At 44.6% G+C, this 16,021-nt stretch overlaps 1 protein-coding gene across 1 annotated transcript in view; it reads left to right on the plus strand.

The window, feature by feature from the left end:
* Nucleotides 1-16,021, plus strand: part of TRAM2 (translocation associated membrane protein 2) — a 76,929-nt gene that overhangs the window by 34,982 nt on the left and 25,926 nt on the right. Inside the window, exon 2 of the mRNA XM_019734701.3 lies at nucleotides 4,457-4,520. Coding sequence (XP_019590260.1) covers nucleotides 4,457-4,520 — 64 coding nt within the window. The remainder of the gene's footprint in view (nucleotides 1-4,456; nucleotides 4,521-16,021) is intronic.

Raw genomic sequence — 16,021 nt, forward strand, 5'->3', positions numbered from 1 at the left:
TTGCTCTCATTCTTCCCAGATTGTGTATCTGCTAGTGTTCCTAGTCACTAAGATTTATTTATTAACCTTAAAATCAGTACTCCCAGCGGTGTGGGGGTCACTTGTGGACCTGGACAGAGCCGTGAAACATGTGAGTCACCCGATGAGCACATTCCCAGCTGAGGTCTAATAAGGTGGTGCTCGGCCACCTGTTTGTTTCAGCTCCCCCATAAGCAAATGTTCTTTTTTGTGCCCCAGGTTTTGCATTTTTTGTGCTTTTTCTTGGTGACTTTGCTGTTTAAAATGGCCCTCACACATCGTGCTGAAGTGCTGTCTCGTGTTCCAAGCACAAGAAGGCTGTGACGTGTCTTAGAGAGTATGTACGTGTGTTCGATAAGCTTCCTTCAGGCATGAGTTATAGCGTTGTTGGCTGCGCATTTAGTGTTCCCACTTCAACGAGATATATTAAATAATACGGCATCTTTCAACAAAAGCACACACCAAACAAGGTTATATATTGATCAGGTAATGGAAATGTTGCGACCAGAGACTCGTAGGAACCGAACTCTGTATTTCCCCTAGGATCAGTGGTTCAACCGTATTTGCTAATTCAGCGTTCGCAGTGACTTCATAGAACACAACTACTGTGAATACCAAGAATTGATTGTATATGCAGGACCAGGGCAAGACTGTATGTACAATCCATATACCAAATGTCTATCTTCCTTTAATAAAAAGTGGGATGATTCTTTCAGAAGTTAGAGTAGTAGACTCTGTGCATTTATATACACTCTCGCAGAGAGCACATTTTATTTGGCTGAGCTTTTTAATGTGAAACATCAGGGGTAACCCTCTGGGAAATATGAATGAAAATCAGTAGCATGTATGAGGAAAATTTTATTATATAACCACTTATTTATATGTTGGCATTAGTAAACAAGTGGTGGACCTGCAGATTTCCCATGTAACTATTATGAATACTTTCCTATACATTGAGTAGATTTGTACGTGGGGTCTATATGGTACTGCAAAAACCGTTTGATCAACAGAGCTAAAAAAGTGATTTAAATATCATTTAATAAGTTGTAGCTCTTTAAAAATGTTTTCACTCTTTAATCCCTTGGGTCAAATTGTATAAACACAGTCCAAGTTATAATGTCAAAATAAAATGAAATAAATTCCAAATGGATAGATTCATAGGAAAAGCTCTCAGAGAATTGGCCCCAAACATGTGAAGGGAGATGGAGACATGAATATGGGCTGGGGAAAGGAGGGAAAGCAAAACATAGACTGAATATTAGGGTGTTTTATTTTTTTTTCATATTTCTGAATCGTTTAAATTTTTTAAAGAATGGTATTTCTTTTGAAGTTAAAAATTAAAACATCGATTAAATTAAATAAATTCTTGGAAGGACACAGAAAAGGTTCTGAGACAGAGGCTGGGTAGAGGGCTGGTTTGAGAGGATGACGAGGGACACTTTCTGCATGCGTGGCTGTCAGGCTTGGCTGCACATTGGAATGCCCTGGGGAGCCTGCCAACATGGTCATGCCCCAAAGAGTTAGGCTTAATTGGCTGGGGGTGTCCCAGACATAGAGATCTTAAAAGCTCCCCCAGGGATTCGAATGTGCAGTCAGGGTTGAACCCCAGCCTCCATGCACGGAATTATAATGCATCTTAGAAATGGACTCCGGTCAAGTTAAGGAAGCTCTCTGGGGGTTCACGTGGTTGACTGGGGATAAGGGGCGCTCCAGGGGCAGGGGTGTGGGAACCACAGCAGAACAATCTGCATGGGTACACAGCACTGACCAGCACTTCCTTCATTCCCACCCAAGATTCAGAGCCCAGGAGAGTGTGTCTGATTGGCTGGTCTTCTGTCCTGGGGAGAGGTTATGGTCCCTTCATCTCTCTAGGAGGAATGTAGTCACCACATGACATCCCCCTCCCCACACTCTGTTCTAACACAGCTGGGGAGAGTTGTTTCCTTAGGACGCCGTAGGGCCATTAGGAAGAGGGAATGGATGCTGGTCAGTCAAAACCCCATGAGGTCCACTCCTCTCGACTCCATGAACTTAAAAGCCGAGCGTATTTCCTGAATGAAACCGAATGAAAGATTTGTGCCTAGAGTATGGTACCGTGTTAGGTAAATATCTTCTTCTTGCCTGCCCACCTGCCTTTCGCTTCTCTCGTTTCTTTCTCTCATTTTGTCCAGCTTCCTGTGATCTTCCCTCGCAGGGGTTTCAGCCTGAGAAGACAAGATTTACCCTCAAAGGAGTCATGGCAGACAGTAGAGACAGGTGGGCGGGTCCAGGATGACCAGTGTGAGCAAGAGTTCATGCAGGGAGAGACCACCAAGGCTGGAGCAGTGGTGCTGGTGGAGTTCAGGTGGTGTAGCAGCTGGATAGGTCTCAAGGAGAAGGCTGTGGGTGACAGACAGCTGACAGAGGTCAGCTCGAGTGACAGCACTGGGGAACAAATACAGTTGAGTGAATGAAGCAAGCCAGCACAGACTCAGCGTTTGATTTTTCCTCCTATTCAGTGAGCAGTTACTGAGCATGTACTATATGCAAGGGAGTTAGTTTCTTGAGAAGGATCTGAGGACAGACGAGACAGCACACTCTCTGCCTTCGAGAAATGCTACCTGAGGAGAACTATAAAGGAGTATATGGAAATGATGGCACAGTGGGGTATGGTACAGAGCACTTCCGGCGGAAGAAGACATCACACCCTATGAACCGGTGGGGGAGGCTTTGCAGAGGGGTTACAGTTGAGCTGGGCTATGAAAGATGAGTGAGGTTCTGATCTATAGGGGATTTTTTTTTTTGGGGGGGGGGGTGTTAGGGAGGGTATGGAAATGGGATACAAAGTGAGAGGGGCTAAAACCTCCACAAGGAAGTACTGAGTAGTGCATTTTGGCTGAAACAGAGTATATCTGTTTCTAAACAAATAGAGGCGATTGGACTGGAAGGGAGGTCAGGAATGCCCTGAAAAAGGTCTTGGGGACAACAGTAATCAGATTTGGGGGTGGGGGTAAGGAAGACCTGTATATTCGGATAGGGCTTTGTGTTTTCCAGAGCGCGTTCTGATACCTAGTCCCATTTGACCTTTTCCCTGCAAGCGTGACAGAACACGTCTGACACAATAGCACACACACAGAAAAAGGCTCCTGCCTTGCTGTGTACAAAGAGCAGACGGCACCCCCCTATAGAGAAACGGGTCTTGTTGATTGGAGAGTTTTGCTCTTTAGTGGATAGAGAAGGCCGAGGACAGTAACCTCTCCCTGTACGTCAGGAGTCCTAGTGACGCAGAGGGGCTGTAAATGCATCATTCCTGGTTTTCATGCTGCTTTTGTCACACCCAGTGTTCCTGTCACACCCACGGTGCATTGTTCAAGCCTTTTTGTTTAGAGGAGCAGCAGTAACTCTTTATGATGAGGTGTCACCAGAGGCCTCCTGGAAAAGGCCTGGGCCATGCCTCTTCCTCCCTGGCCTCTCGCATGCTGCAGAGTCGTATGGGTGGTGTTTCTCAGCCCCAGCTGCGTATCAAAAACATCTGGGGAGCTTTAGACAATGTCACCCAGACCAGCAGGGGTACTCCAGATATCCCTGATCTTACAGACAGGAAGAGTGAGGCTCGAGGTGTAAGATACTTGTTTGTGGTTATGCAGCCAGCAAATGGCAGAGGCAGTTAGAACCCAGGCAGCTGATTCTTGAGTCCAACCTACAAATCCCCACATTTTGTAATCTCTCCCCTGCAGGCTAAATTGCCAGAGTACTGATTTGGCCGTTAATAACCAGGTGACAACCACAGCTTTTTCATAGTACAGCTAAGATTTTAAAGGCAGCTTTCGAAATAAACCAGCAGTGCAGGGTGTTAATGGCTTGCCCATGCCCCACAGTAGAGTAGATGTGAAATTAGCAGCTAGAATTCTCTGTTTCTGAAGCTCAGATTTAGGCTTTTGAGGCTGCTGTCCACTGGTGCAGTTAACCAATGTGTTTGTGGAAACCTCAGCGAGGTCCTAGGCTTCCAGATGGCTGTGAGCTCATCATGCTCTATTAGTTTTGGTTTTCCATAATGCTGGATACCAAAATTAACTTAATAAATACTTGAATGAATGAATGAATGAATGAATGAATGAACGAACGAATGGCAGACAGATTTGTACCCTTAGCTTGTGAGCTCTCAGCTGGCCAAGCACAGCTTGTTTCATTCCATCTGCAGTGAGTAGAACTCCAGGTACCATCCACGGCCCAGGATTGTTTTGTTTGTTTTTAGTGCAGGTGTTGGGAGGGACGTCATTAAAGAAAAATTGAAGGGAAAAAGAAATGGTGTTAACTGTGCATTAGGCAACTCTTCATTGGATAGGCCTGTTGGTCTGAGATGTAAAAGGGATGGGTCCTGGGGCTGGTAGCAGGCGCCATTTGATTCTTTTGATGTGACCAAGAAGCTAAATTGGAACCTTTTCCCTTTATTTTACAGGTCACTGCCAAGACTGCCTTCCTATTTATTTTACCTCAGTATAACGTTAGCATGCCTACAGCAGGTAAGCAAAACACTAGTCTCTTTCTCTGGCCCTGTTAACTCTGAAGGACTTGGGAAACTTTCTTTTCCTGTGTACATGTGTGAACTTTTCAGATACTTAAACTCAGCATCCTACCACTGCCAAGACATAGCTGCAGGCCGCATCCAACCGTCGGCCACGGCTCTGCAGCCCTCAGCCACGGCTCCGCAAGGGTTCTTGGGTCCCACCACCAGGAAGCAGACGTTGCTCCTCTTTCTTGTTGCAAAGCGCCAATCAGTAAAGAAGGAATTTTTCTTAGCCGAATTTAGTTCTCTCCTGTTCATTCTGTAGTATCGAGGTGAATTGTCTAGACTCTAAGGAGAGGTTCCTTTCTTTGCCTGGCTCCACCAACGATTAGCTGAAGGACTTCGGGGGCAAATCCCTTAAACCATGGCCTATGGAGCCACGAATCGTTTCTGGACTTGGACTTGCTGGCCCCCCACCCCCCCCCACCCTGCAGTCGCTGTAGCCAGGCTCTGGGGCAGCCAAGTCAGTGCCTTCATATGAGAATCAACTAAGGGACACTGGAAAGAGAGGACAAAAACATTATTCTCATGAAAGAAGAGACTGGGAACACCGTGGCCAGCACCGGTAGTCGGAAAACCAGGCAAATGCCTGCTTGTCCCAGGGCACACTCCAGCCCTGATGGGCACAATGGATTGTCTTGCCCAATGTCGTGTGGTCCAAGGTCAAAGTCAGTCTTTTCTATTCCTAGCTCTTGAAAATCCTAGTAACAAAGACACCTCTAGCCCTAGCTGTTCTTATGATTTACTGATTTAAATTTTTTATGTCTTTTTTTAATTGTGGTAAAATACAGATAATATCTTATCCATTTTTAAGTGTATAGGTCAGTGGCATTGAGTACATTCAGATTGTTGTGCAACCATTCTCACCGTCCATCTTTAGAACTCTTTTCATCTAGCAAAAGTGAAAGTCTGTACCTATTAGATAATAGCTCACAATTAGGCCCCCACCCCTGTCCCTGGCATCCACCATTTTACTTTCCGTCTCTATGCATTTGACTATTCTAGGTACCTCATATAAGTTTAATCATATAGTATTTGTCCTTTTGTGACTGCTTAAAGTTTAATTTTAAATAAATGTTTTTCAGAATACATTTACATGAGTGATGCATGCCTTTCAGAGGAAATTTATAAAATACAGATAAACATAAGACGATAAAAATCACAAATAACCTCATAACCCAGCAAAAACTATAAGTTTGGAGCATTGATTCATAACCCACTTCTTTGCTGTTAGCATATGATGAACACTTTTTCCATGTCATTAATTTTTAATCCATTTAATAAGACATTTTGAAAAGCAGTAGAATGTTTCTTAATAGGGATTACCACAAATTATGTGCTCAATCCCCTATTATTAGATATTTAAGTTTCCAGTTTTTATTGTAGACATTGCTATAAGTAAACATTCTTGTGACTAAATTTTTGCATGCATTCATGATTATTTTCTTAGGATAAATTCCTATTAACTGGAATTTCCGGGTCACGTAATATGTGAATTTTAAAGGTTTTATATATGTATTGCCAAAATACCCTCTGCCATCTTAGGACCCATAAATCCTAAGTTTTTTTGTAAATTAAAATGCATAGGCTTTTAAAAAACGTTCAAATGCTAATTTATTAATTTATAAAGAGATACCCAGCTGTCAAATGTCGTGCTGGCATTTTCACTACATTTCTTCCCAAAGTCAGTTTATATAGGATGCCACGACCCAATACTGCTTTATTAATTTACCGTGAGGAAGTGTTGTCCTGGGGACCACAACAGTTGACGTACATGTGACCAGGGCATGCCTGTATTATAGGAAGGGACTATTTGTAAAACCAGGTCATGATCAAAGGGTAGATTTTTGAGTTTGAAAGCTTTCCCACAGAAATTAGCAGACTAGTGATATCCTAAAAGCATGCCTTTCACAGCCAGGATGAGAAGCATATTCTTGTATGCCCCAGGGTTGAACTCAGAGACTCTCAGCATAAAGAGCATCCCACCATGTTTGGGAGGGGGACCACTACGGATCAGACCATGCTTTCATTTGTTTGTTTTAAATAATTAGTCACTTGAACAAGCCCGACAAATATTTGTATGCCTCCAGTGCACCGGCCCTGGGTATAATTTGTAAAACACGTCTGATCCCTGACGCATGGAGCTTACCATTAGCTTCGGGAGGGATCAATAATACACAAGCAAACAATAAATTATAATGATAATAAATGTAGTGAAGGTTATGTGATAAGGAAAAATAAAAGGGTGATGACAGAAGATGTTTCTGAGAAGCTGACATTTGAGCTGTGTATGTGTAGGAAGTTGTGTTGGGGGTATCGGGAGGGGGTCTGGGCAGAATGTTCTGACCACAAAGAACATTCCAGGCAGAGGGATCAGCATGTGGAAAGGCCTCAAGGAAGGAACAACCACCTTGGCGTGTTTCGTAAACGAAGGCCCGGGTGGCTGCAGCCAGCTAGGTTTGGCTTGTTTCTAGGGTGAGGCTATTGAATTCTGCTCGTGGAATCCTCCTCCAGTCCAGAACAAGGCCTGGGTAAAGGTGAAGTTACATTAAAATTCATACTGAATTGAGGAGGTTTCGGTTACTTTAGAAAGAGAGGCTAACGTATTGTTCAATCGCCTAATCTTTTGTTTAAATCTTGCCATTCGGGGCTATTCGAAATATGACATGCAAATAATTAAGAGAGACAGTGAAATCAGAATAGCCGGCTTCATTTTGTTTTGAGCTCTGTAATCACCAACCCAGTCGAGTAATGTTTGGTTTGTAAATACTGGGGGAAAGCAAACTTCTCGTGGGAAAAAAACAGTGCACAATAACACTTCTGTTGAGGCTGTGAATTTTAAAACCCTCCCCCCAAATCTCTTTAAGGCTGGAGGTGCTTGGGGATGTATCCTTCTTGTATAGCCAGGGTAAGTCCCGATTTCTAAGGTTTCTCCTTTAGCGTGTAACTTGTTCAATTCTATGTTTAAAATTAGAATTTTAGTAGACCAGTGAATGTTTTCATACAAAGTAGTCTACCATGTCTCAATTCCTGTGTCTCCTCGCAGCTGAGGTTTTCAAGTTCTATGGGAAATAAATAGCTAATGGTAATGTGGATGAGTTTTCTTGCCTGTTTTGTTTTGCTCCCACTTCTTTTGTACTCCCTTCTTCCCAGCTCCCAGCTTTTGTTTATAGAGCTGCGGTAACAAAAGTCCCACAAATTGAGTGGCTTAAACAACAGAAATTTATTGTCTCACAGTTCTGGAGGCTTGAAGTCCAAGATCAAAGTCAGCAGAGCTGTTCTCCCTCTGAAGGCGCTAGGCAAGGGTCTGTTTAGGCCTCTCTCCCAGCTTCTGGGAGTCCCTTCGCTTGTGGCAGCTTAATGTCCATCTTCACATGGCACTCACCCTGTGTGCCTGCCAGTCTCTGTGTCCGAGTTTCCCCTTTTTTATAGGACATCAGTCATACTGGATTAGGGGCCCAATCTGCTCCACTACACCCTCATCTTAACTGAGTACAACTACAATAACCCTGTTTCCAAATCAGGCCATTTTCTGGGGTCAGGACTTCCACAGATGAATTTTGCGGGGACACAGTTCAACTCCTAACATCAGCTATAAGTGTATGATTTTGTCGCATTATAAGTTGGCTAAAAAGATTAAGCTCCATTCAGAGAGATGAGCTGACAGAGGAGAGGGGCGATCGTTACAGTAAGAAGTTGGGCGTCCTGGTGGAGTGCTTGCCACGCACGCCAGCACCCTTGTGGTTTTCTTTAAGGTCAGCGGCGGTGAAGCAGGAAATGTTCCTTGTTACCAAATCCCTACTCTCCCTTTTCCTCCTTGCCATCCTGTTAGGGTTGTCAGATGTGGGAAATAAAAATCCAAGCCCACCAGTTAAATTTAAATTTTAGATAGACAACAAATGCTTGCTGTAGTGTAAGTATATCTCGGTAGGCATGGGATATAATTATACTCAAAAATTAGTCTATCTGAAATTCAGGTTCAACTAGCCATCCTGTATTTTACCTGCCTACCATACACCCTATGCAGCTTTGGCAAGAGATAAAAATGTCAGGTTTCTAGTCTCACCACTAGACACTCTGAGTCTTCTCTCTGATTCAAATACTACAAAACATCTGGTATGATGGCCAGAAATATATAGGCTATCAAAGGTCAGCAAAAAAGAGAGGTTTAATTCTTTGTACCGACACACTCGAGACCCGCTGGCTTCTCTTGTGATGGAGAGCAGGTGACCTCCAACAGGCTAAACCTTTACAAGGTTGTTTTGCGTTTGCCACTAATTTGCTGAATTGTCTTGGGCAAACCACTTAACATCGGCGTTTCTATCTCTCACTTGCAAAATCGAGGGCGATGGTCACTCTCTTAGCCCCAGTGTTTGCTGAAGAAGGGAGCGCTAGGAGGCCTCCTGAGCACTTGCCACTCACATTGTCCACAGACTCACGCCATTGGTGTCACCTGGGAACTTGTTAGAAACCCAGCCTCCCAGGCTCCACCACAGACCCACTGCGTCAGAACCTCCGAGTCAGGTGATTCCTGGTTAAAGTCTGAGAGGCACTGCTCTTAGTGCTCTGGATGAAAAGCTCCGGGTAGGGCTATCATATGACCCCATGCTTCTAACCCCAAAGGTGAGACAGGACAAACCACGAAATCCGGTGACTTATTTGCATCTTCCTGTTCTCTCCAAATTTTGGTTTTTCTGTAAGTGTTTAATCTGAGGAATGGGGGGAGTTGGGGAGTACCATTGGATAGATGTAGTCTTACGCTGGGGCTGCCTGTCCCTCAGGAGTCACAGACATGTTTGCAATCAGTGTGGGTAAGAATCGGGGTAGCTCTGATATTCCTGAGCCTGCCTGCTGCTGCTCACCTAGAGCAAAAGGCTGAGGGTGGGGGACCTCCTCCTCCAGAGAAGGGTTTGTTTTGCAGTCATCAAAGGTGACAAGGACCCATCCCAGTTGGTTTTATGGCCACCAGCTGCTGGGTGGCATTTTGCAACTAGAGATGAAAAGCCCGGGAACCTCCCACATCATCGCTTGGCCATTGTTCTCACAGCCCCTTCTAAGGATGAGACACACTGTCCCCTAAAAACAACCTCAGCAGATGGTTTAAAAGCCTCATTCAGCCGAAGGCCTTTGTCTAAGGCTCAGAGTGTGTTTTTGTTCCCTGTGCTGGCTGGCAGGAATTAGTCTTGTCTTGTGCTTGTATCATATACTTGAAAGATTGGCATCACGTATCAAACTGAGCCCCTCTTTGTAAGATGAGCTTGCGGGGGACGTAAAAGGGAAGAGGCAGGTGGGCAACAGTGGCCCTGGAGGTGGAAACCTTACTTGATTACAGACGAAAGCTTCTCAACCAGGACCTGTGGCCTATCCAGCTGGAGGAGACTGGAGACTCGGGTGGGCTGGCCTCATCCTTTTACAGCCAAGGGAACCAGGTGCAGAGGGTTGGTAGACATTCCCAAGGATACACCAGTAAGGGCAGAGGATGGGCTGGGCTGCTCACACCCCATGCAGCACGAGGGCCCAGGGAAACGGGGGGAAAGTTAAGTTTGCCAGGTGGGATGGTGGGCAGAGGGGTAAGCCACCCAGGGAGGCAGAGACCTGGCTCTGTCCTGGTCCATTGGGCCAAACGGCCACCAAGATGCCCCTTGAGCTCTAAGGGCCTATCTGTACGAATAAGAGAAAGTATACCAGAGACCTCAGTGTTCCTGGTCTTAGGGGAGGCCATCTGAAGAAGGGTGGGAGCCTCTTACCCAGAACTTACAGCCAGGTGACTTGTTTTTTTTGTTTTTGTTTTTGTTTTTGTAAACAGACTTTATTACACTTGCTGCCTTAGTCCGTTCAGGCTGCTATAACAAAATGCCACAGACTGGGTGGCTTATAAACAACAGAAATTCATTTCTCACAGTTCTGGAGGCTGGAAGTCAGATGAGGGTGCCAGTGTGGTCAGATGAGGGCTCTCTTCCAGATCATAGACTTCTTGTTATGGCCTCATATGGTAGAAGGGGACTCTCATATGTGGGGTCTCTTATAAGGCACTAATCCCATTTATGAGGGCTCCACCCTCCTAACATAAGCGCCCCAGAAGGACTCACCTCTTAACACCATTACATTGGGCTGTAGGATTCCTACATGTGAATTTGGTGGGTTGGGTGTGGGGGAACACAAACGTTCAGACCGCAGCACTTATTATTTAAGTGTGGCCATCGTGCAGAAAAGTGGGCAGACCGTAAGAGGTCAGCCCCTTGAATGTTCACAAAGTGGACACATCTATGTAACCAGCACTTCAGAAGAGACCCCTTCCAGCCTAGACTTGATTTTATCCAATGCCCCCACTTACAGCCCGGAGAATTTATCCCATCCAGTGTGGAGCTTCCAGAGGTTTAAGTAAGTAGGACCACTGAGTTGCTGTGGCTAATTGTTAGCCAGACAGAAGGGCAGGAACAGTGGCCAGAAGCCTGGTGGTGGCACCTCTGACCTGCTGCCTCCCTCCCGCTGCCTTTTCTCCTGCTGTCTCTTCTCCTGGTGAATCATCTTTCTCTTTCCCTTCCCTCTCACACAGCCTCTGACCCAGACCCCAGCCCATATTTTTACTTCTTCCCATTCCCATTTCTCCGGATCAAGTCTTTCCTTCTATCTAGGTAGGACAATGTTGTCTTACTCTGTTGTTCTTACTGAAATAATTTTTATCCGTAAGTTAACAATGGGCTGGTTGACATGGTTAGTTTTATCCAAGAGGGAAAAAAGCCATGATTTTTTACTTTTTTGGCCTGTGATCTTGAGGAATTAGTTTTCCTTTATGGCTTTTAATGAATTAAAAAAAAAAATTTCACACCTTCCCCAGCTGTAGGTATTCCTTACAGCTTGCGAATTGTCTGCCTGGGCTGGTCTTGTATGGAAGGAAGCCTCAGGTTTGTAAGCTACAGTGGAGGCTGAGTGTGTGCGTGGCACCTAGGAGTTGTGATAGTTCTTTCTTGCAGGCCACAGGGAGAGTTATCAGCCTTATGAAGAGGAATGCTACATCAAGACAAGTATTCAGGGGGTGGCTGGTTAGCTCAGTTGGTTAGAGCGCGGTGCTCTTAACAGCAAGGTCGCCGGTTCGATCCCCACATGGGCCCGTGTGAGCTGCGCCCTCCACAACTAGATTGAAACAACTACTTGGAGTTGATGGATCCTAAAAAACACACTTAAATAAATAAAAAGTTTAAAAAAAAACCCCAAAAAACAAAAAAAAGGAAAAGTATTCAGAAGCTAGGCGCTTTTATTTCTAAATTCTCTTTGACACTTCTCTTAGTTTTGCTCCGTCTTTTTATATCATGAGAATATCCTTTTCTTGTCTTCTTACCGTACTCTAAAACTGGAGGAACTATATTCCAATCATGCAATATGGGGTTAAAATGGCAACTTTGAAGATTCCTCAGCTATATCTTTCATTCTCTGGGCAGCCTGCAAGGATGAGGGAGGTGGAATTGTTTATGTGGATGGATTAACTAATTGCTAGGGCCGCCATAACAAAGTACCACAGACTGGGTGGCTCAAACAACAGCAATTTATTGTCTCAGTTCTGGAGGCTGGAAGTCCAAAATCAAGGTGTCCACAGGGTTGGTTCCTTTGGAAGCTGTGAGGGAAGGATCTGTTCCAGGCCTCTCTCCGTGGCTTGTAGATGGCCGTCTTCCCTCTCTGTGTATCTGTCTCTGTATCTAAATTTCCCCCTTTTACAAGGACACCCGTCTTATTGGATTAGGGCCCACCCTAACGACCTCATTTTAACTTGACCTCTATAAAATCCCTATCTCCAAATAAGATTATGTTCTGAGGTACTGGGGGTTAGGATTCCAACATATTTTTATTGTTGTTGTCGGGCGGGGATGCAGGGGGTACACAATTTAACCTCTGAGGGCATGCGTGTATGTGAGAACCATGACAGTGCTTCAAATCTTAGTTCACATGCCTCTGGCCACATTGTCCAGGTTGGGAGGCCAGAGGGTTTGGCCTGGTAGCTGGGGAGACGCAGGCAGGGCCGGGGTGAAGGTCAGAATGCTGCTGTGTGCCCTGAGCCTGACCTCGGCCCCTCTCTTTGCCCTGACACCACAGGGAGTGGGCAGGCCTTGGGGTTTAATGAATGCCCTCTCTGTGTGATTAGAAGGGAGTCAAGTCGCCGTGTTGCCTGGCAGGGAGACGATGGTCTTTGCCCCCAAGCATCAGTAGCATAGTTACTGCTGGCCTCTGAGCCTCAGCTGTTGTGTCTGTAAATGGGGCTGATACTCAGGGTTACGGTGAGGAGCAAATGATGTCACTTCCAAGGCATGCCTGGCACAGAGTAAGTGTTCAGTAAATGGTTATGGTTGTTGTCTGTGTTATTATCCTAAAGGAGCCTCCTAAGCGGAGTGTTTCTTGTGTGTGCTGGATGGTGACCACTAAAATTTTATTTGTACAAAGCCACTAGTACTTGACTATTTATTTTTTAAAAATTGACTAGAAAATATGCTCATGTGGTTCAAATATAACTGTACAAAAAGTCAGAGTGAAAGTCTTGTTCCCACCCATCCTCCCTTCCTTTGACACCCCCACCCCCTGGGGGTCATCACTCTTGTTTCCTGTGTATCCTTATAGAATTTCTTATGTCACCTTCCAGTGTTTCTTTCTGCAAATGCAAATACATATGTTTCTTTTCTCCCCTTTCACACATAAGTGGAATACTTTCTGTTCTGTCTGTACCTTGCTTCCCCCCCCACTAATAATGTATCCCGGATATCATTTCATATCAATAAGCAGAGAGCATCATCATTTTCTCCAGAAATTTTATTGAGGTGTAATACATGCAGTAAAGTGCACATATTCTTAAGGATCCAGCACGATGACTTTTTACATATGGCCACATCCATGTAGCCATTATCTCCATCAAGACACGGGGCTCCTGGCCTCTGCGTGCCCCTTCACGTCAATACCCCCACCCCAAAGCAGCCACTGTTCCTCTTTCTAAGTTTCCTGATTAGCTTTACCTAATCTCGATTTTCATTTCTTTGATTTTTTTCAAAGCTACCCCATTGTTTACAGCAGTGCTTCTTAAATTTTAGCATGCGTCAGAATTACCTGGAGATGTTGATAAACACAGATTCCTGGGCTGTATTCCTAGTTTCTGATTCAATAAGCCTGGGGTCGGTGTGCAAGAGTGTACATCTCTAAGCTTGCAGGTGCTGGTGACACTGTCGCTCACAGCCAGACTTGGAGGTGTATTGTAACTGTGGCTTATGTCACCGGTCCCCTATAGATGACAACAGCTTGGGTTGTTGCCATTCGTTTATTTTTAAACACAGTGCTGCAGTGCCTAACCTTCTACACATGTCATTTTGAACATGGCAGGTATTAGCTATCAGATAAATCCCCAGAAGTGGAATTGCCACATCAAAGGGGCGACACATTTATAATCGTGATGGAAACTGCCACGTTGCCCCTCTAAAGAGGTGGTACATTTTGCGTTCCCACCAGCAGTGTGGGAGAGAGAGCTTGCTTCCCCAAAGCAAGAGTGCATTGTCAAGCTTTGGGTTTTTGCCCATCTGATAGGTATGAAATGGTATCTCACTGTAGTTTTAATTTGCATTTCTCTTCTGTGTAAGATTGAGCATCTTTTGAAATGTATAAGGGCCATCTGTGTTTTTTTCTTTCTGTGAATTGTCTGTTGATATCCTTTGTCCGTTCTCTGTTGGATTTTTTTATCTTTTTATTCTGAAGTTCGAGAAGCTCTTTACATATTAGTAAGTTGGCCCTTTGTTTATTATCAGAATTGTGAATATTTTCCCCTAGGTGATCATTTCCCTCTTGATTTTGCTTATGATGGTTTTTTTTTTTTTTTGCATATCTAAGTTCGGTTGTGTGTGTGTGTACGTGTGTGAACTAAAAGATGGATAATAATGTGAAAACAGAGTTGGCTGTAATCACAGAAACCAACAAAAAGTAATTTTACAAATCTGGATTTGCAGGGGTTGGGAAGGAAACTGGAAGAGAAAGAAGCATCTAAGTTGTGCGTTGATGCTCTTTAAAAAAACCAGTTTTTCAGACAAAGGCAGAAGCCTTGTTGGCAGATGCCCAGACTCTAAGGAGATATGAAAAGCACAGTAAGTGGCTGCCAACCAGCTCAGGTCACCAGGCGGAGGTGAGAGGCTGCACTGTGGTATCGGGATGAGATGGGCACATGTAAAGGCAGGCAGGAGAAGCCCTTCCAGGTAACATCAAAGGAAACAGGAAAATGTCTATTAGTCATAGGAAGCACAACAGGACGTCCATAAGAATGTTACTCCCGAAAAGGGACAGCTGCTAACAGAGGTTGTCAAAACAACCAAGGCTGTTATTGATTAGTTTAGCTCTTTTAAAACCGTGATCAGAGATAAGCAAAGCAAGTGTCACTTTGATGGGAGATTGGGTAACTCATTTATAGCGGGAAGGTCTTTATTCAGGGTGTTTTCTTCCAAGGCTAGATTAATTTCGACAGTAGGGCACATTGACGTACTCCATGGGGCTGTGGAGGAAGGAGCCTCATGGAATATTGGTGCTGGAGAAGCATCAGGGGTCATCTGGGCTCGAGAGTGCAAATTGGTGGCCTGTGGGCGGAGTTGGCTGCAGATGTGTTTTCTTTGGCCAGTTTGGTGTTGGCCCATGAAGTGTTTTTAAAATTTTTGAATTAGTCACCAATATTTAAAAATCAGATGACGCCACGTAAAGATAGCTGTCTTTGCTTTTGAAATATCAGAAATCTGGCCACAGTGGGCTGTACTCCTCACATGGCTGAGAAGCATCTTCCCCATGCCGTCCTTCACTCCCTTGGGACACGTATTCTGTGGTTTTCTACAGTCACCATGTCCTCTCTAGTGTGTCCCTGACATTGAGACTGTCATTCGCCATTTATGCCAGTTTTAACTGTTGTTTTTGTTTTGGTAAGGTTAAAGGAAAGTGGATAGTTCTTAAACATGCTCCTCTCTCAAGTGGAAATGTGAAAGATAAATCAAGAGGGTGATGCATTGAAGGAAAAATGGTGGAAAGTGTATTGTGGAAGTGAAGACTATTCCTGTTTAATGCAGCAGAGGTCTGCGTTGAAAGGATTCCTCTTAAAATACCTGGACCACTTTGCTCATGAATGTTACCCACCTGGTCTCTGTAGGCATTTTGCTGCGACTCATGACCAGAATGGCCTCTCTGGTCTAACAGCTCCAAGACGTGCTGACACTTTCTCTTCTAAGAAGATACGATAGGTTACTGCCAAACCATTGCCATTCTTTTCAAGAGCTCGTGTGAGACAGGGGCAGTGCTGAAAGAGTAGGAGCTGTAACTTGGGTGGTGAGGGGGATTTTTATAAGAATTCATGAGCAACCGAATATTTAAAAAGAAAAAATAACCAAAAGCATCAGTTTGTTTATAGCTTCCTAGAAAAACGCAAAGCCCCAACCTCCATAGCTCTGTGGGAAGCAG

Source organism: Rhinolophus sinicus, chromosome 2 (genome assembly GCF_057876585.1).
Source record: "Rhinolophus sinicus isolate RSI-liver-muscle chromosome 2, RSI-T2T, whole genome shotgun sequence".
Lineage (NCBI taxonomy): Eukaryota > Metazoa > Chordata > Mammalia > Chiroptera > Rhinolophidae > Rhinolophus > Rhinolophus sinicus.